General features: G+C 29.3%; 1 protein-coding gene across 5 annotated transcripts in view; it reads left to right on the plus strand.

Moving 5' to 3' along the window:
- LOC106465614 (DDB1- and CUL4-associated factor 12-like) overlaps positions 1 to 3,426 on the plus strand; it is a 34,443-nt gene extending 31,017 nt beyond the window's left edge. For 4 of the 5 annotated variants that reach the window (XM_022393545.1, XM_022393546.1, XM_022393543.1 and 1 more), the window contains exon 8: positions 1,628 to 1,955. In XM_022393545.1, the coding sequence (XP_022249253.1) occupies positions 1,628 to 1,786 (159 nt within the window). In that variant the 3' untranslated portion in view covers positions 1,787 to 1,955. Of the gene's footprint in view, positions 1 to 1,627 lie in introns of all 5 variants that reach the window. The other variant, XM_013925850.2, reaches the window with a different exon arrangement.
- Positions 3,427 to 4,093: the final 667 nt, after the last annotated feature.

The raw sequence follows: 4,093 nt of genomic DNA on the forward strand, positions 1-4,093 counted from the left end.
TAATTTTCACAGTTACACACACACACTATAATTCACAACAATTCACTCACTTTCTATCGTGCTTAGACTTAATTGTCCATCCTCGCCAACTATAATTCCGATCTCTGTGTCTGCTATCCTCGGTTCCTGCTGACCGTAATCACTGTCTTTCTTTCTCTCAGCCTGCTTCGTCCCTGCCTCGTCTCTGTCTCCACTACTGCTTTGACTCCGTCTCTACTACGTCTCTGCCTCCCGTCTGTCTCTCTCACTGTCTAGCACACTTATATACGATAATACTGCCTGTTCTAGAAACTTCTAAGACTTTCAACACGTGCTACCAGCGTCACTTGACTCCCGCTGTCACAACGCACTAGCGAATCTTTTAGAATATTCGTCACGTGACCCCGCTGTCGTAACACACTAGCGAATCTTCTAGAATACTCGTCACGTGACCCCCACTTTCGTAACAATGTAAAGCACGGTGAATCATGTTTTCAAAATTGTACAATTGTGGATGCCTTTTCTCTTGAACTCTCTGTTAATCTATTATTCTAATAAAAAACATGGTGTATTCAGTTCGTAGTACATGATTTCTCTATTGGTGTTATTTTCCAAAAGTAACTTACGTTACACTTACATAGAACTTTAAATTATTATGGCTATATCCTCACTTGACAGGTTTTTTTCTTAATCAAAGGATATTAGTGATCACATTAGCACCAATAGTGTTGTGGTTCAAATAGTATAATTTTTCTTGTTATTAAGAAGGCTCACCTTAACCACATGTGATAAAAAACATACATAGTACACCTATTATGCCATATAATTAAAATTCTAATAAAGTAAATAATGTAATTGAGTGTAGTCTGGAGGAGATGTTACTTTTAGTTTTATTGTTGAACTTTTATAGCTTAATTCAATGTCATTCTTAATGTGTTCAAGAACTGCAGCAAGCATAAAGCTCATAACAGTATGACAGAATTAATTTTTTTGATGTCTTGTAAGATTGTTTATGGAATCTTTCCAAGTATTAAGTGAATTTCCATATATATTGGTAAAAACAAAAACAAGAATTTACAGAAAAAGGATGACAACTATAATCAGCTTTAGAAAAATTTTTTGATATTGAGATACTGGTGTCAGGAAATATACTTTTATTTTCAAGTTGAGAATTACTGACTCAAATAATAATCTTGTGATTTAGATTATTTTAATCATTTACTGCTACCAGAAAACATCAGCAGAAAATAAGAAGTAGGAAATCTGTTTAATGTGGCCTATAATTTTTGTTTGAAATTGAACTATAATGATTTATTTTGTCAGTGTGAATGGGCATTTTGAGATTAAGTATTAATAGATAATGGGATTGGTGAAACTTTAGGATGTGATTAGATGACTGTTGTGCGTGTGTTTATCTTATAATAGAACATGTAGGAATTTTATTTAACCTGTTTAGGTTAAGATTGCTTACACATATAACTTACTCTTTGCTTTTATTATTAACAATGTTTGCAGTACAGTATACTTTTTTCTTCCGGTTACATAACACCAACATTGTTTTGAGAATTAGGTTTATTTTGATAAATAGAGTAACTGTTAGAAGAAAATCTTCAATGATGTATAAATCATATTATTTTGGTACTTTCAGTACCCAGATGAACTGATATTCCAAGAATATCTAATGAATTGGGAGCATAACACTGCCATCTACACCCACTGTTATGATACGTCTGGAACTCGGCTTTTTGCAGCTGGTGGCCCTCTACCAGCTAGTCTTCAAGGTAGCTATGCAGGAATTTGGCAGTGATAGATGCTGTTAAGTGACAACAGGCAGTGCTTGACTAGTGTAATTTGTTATTCTATTTCAAGGTTTAAATACTTTACAAAATTCTCATAATTTTGTTCATTGTATAGAATGTATCAATCATTTGTTTGGTAACTTTTTTCTACATTGGTCACACTTAAAATGTTTTGTTCATTTTGCTTTTTTTCATGTGTTTTTTTTTCAAGAAACTGTCACGAAACCAGTAATTGAGTTGTTAGTCATTGTTGTGCAACAAAGTGCATCTACACTGCATTATTTAAATTTAACTGTCTTTTAATACTAGTGCAAGTAATTGTATTGCCTCATGTTTATAGGTGAAATCTCAGGTTATGATAGTGAATTTTTATTTTGATAGGCATTTTTGGGTCCAGTGATATTACAGTGTAAGATTAGGATAAATCAAAGTGGGAAAATTTGCTATGTAATGTATGCATATATAATTATGCATGATTTTCAACGAATTTCACTGTAAATAGTTGTGGTTGTGCAGAAAAATAAATTGTTATATAATGTTTTAATTACAGATGTGCAAAACACTCAATTATTAGTGAGGTGTCACAGGAAATTATGCTTGAAGGGTGATACTGTAACCTTTCTATGTATTAGGTGATTATCTCTTATCTGTATTAAATCATTAGTAGTAGTTTAATTTTTCATTGTTAAAAAAATGTAGAAATAAAACAAAGTTAGTTGAATTTGAATCGTGTTTGCAGAATAATGTTTTTGTTGTATTTAAACGAAAATTATTATTACATAAAGCTTTGTTAAGCAACAATTTCTGGTCAAATATAAAATTGATAATCATACAATTAATAAAATAATTTTTAGGGAATGGCAAGAGCACTAGTAAAATTTTTCAAATATCAACTGTTACAGGCACTTTAATGATTATAAAAAAATTTTAAATCAGTGTTCAATAGAGGTAACACGTTTTAATAAAAGATCATTTTCTTGATGTTGTACACATTGAGTTTCAACTGAGACTAGACTTTTAACAAAACATTGTGTATATGAAATATTGATAAACTGATATTGTGACTTACATTTTTCATAATACACTATAAGCATTTGATTGCTTTAGAAACTCATCATTTGTCTTTGAAATACACAGCAATATTTTAATGTCAAAACTGTTTTGAAAATAATACATAAATAATTAATTTTTCAATGTATCATTCTTTTTTAAAAAAAACTTAATTCCATCAAAATAATTTTGCTATCAGAAAAAGAATGGTTTTGTAGTTTTCAATATAGGTTCTTTTCATTGAAGGACTAATACTTTGATCCTGCACAAAGTTTTTGTGATATGTGTTGTGTTGCTGGAATTCATTGCTAACATTACCATCATTTTATTGCACATTTTAAAGTGTGACTTTATCATCTACTTGTACATACAAGAAATGATAATGTTAGTTTAATTTTGTGTATGAAAAATTAATATATTTATGAATTTTAGTGAATTTTTTTTTTCACAATATGTTTTTACTTGAGACTTCTATACATTTAAAACAGTTTTAAGTTAGTTATAAACATTGCAGAAAGCATATGGTAATATATGAAAGACCAGTAAAACACATGTTATGATGTATTTCTTAAAAAGGGTTAGTGAAAAATTGCACACATAATTAGTCTAATTTTTTTCAAACTCAAATCATACAAGTTTTGGATGTGAATGGCATGAGACTGTGATACTGTTAATCTTTCTTCCAAATTTTTCAGAAAAGTCATTATATAACTTGTGTGTGTTCCTGTTCAAGTTGTGTAAGCTCTAAAGAAGGAAAGACGACCTTGGTTTAGTGATAAGTGTAATACACCTTATTCTTTGTATTTTGCATAAGTTTCTTAAAATTTCAATCATATTGCTATAATTTATTTATATCCTTTTCATTTAAAAGATCTTTTCCATCCATAACTGAAGTAGGAACATAAAAATAAATAAATATATATATTTCACATTACTTAATCAAGGTTATCTGTATACCTCATAAAACCAATTTTTAAGACCACAGGATTTATTATGAAGTTTAAACTAAAAACACAGAATGAAGAAGATGATCTGAAATAAAGTTTTGTATTTTATGTAAATATGTTATTTTCAATATTAACAAAAAGTTGAACTGTTTTTGTCACTTCTTTTTTTTTTTTATAAATATAGTTTTTTGTGTTTACAGCAAGGAAAGTGAGAATTTGCTGTGGAATAAGAATTATCATATTGATTTATACAAAATTTAGATGATTTACACTGAAAGTTTAGTTGTACTTTATAGATTTTACCCATACAATAGTTTT

The sequence above is a fragment of the Limulus polyphemus genome, unplaced genomic scaffold, assembly GCF_000517525.1.
Source record: "Limulus polyphemus unplaced genomic scaffold, Limulus_polyphemus-2.1.2 Scaffold2000, whole genome shotgun sequence".
Classification (NCBI taxonomy): Eukaryota; Metazoa; Arthropoda; class Merostomata; order Xiphosura; family Limulidae; genus Limulus; species Limulus polyphemus.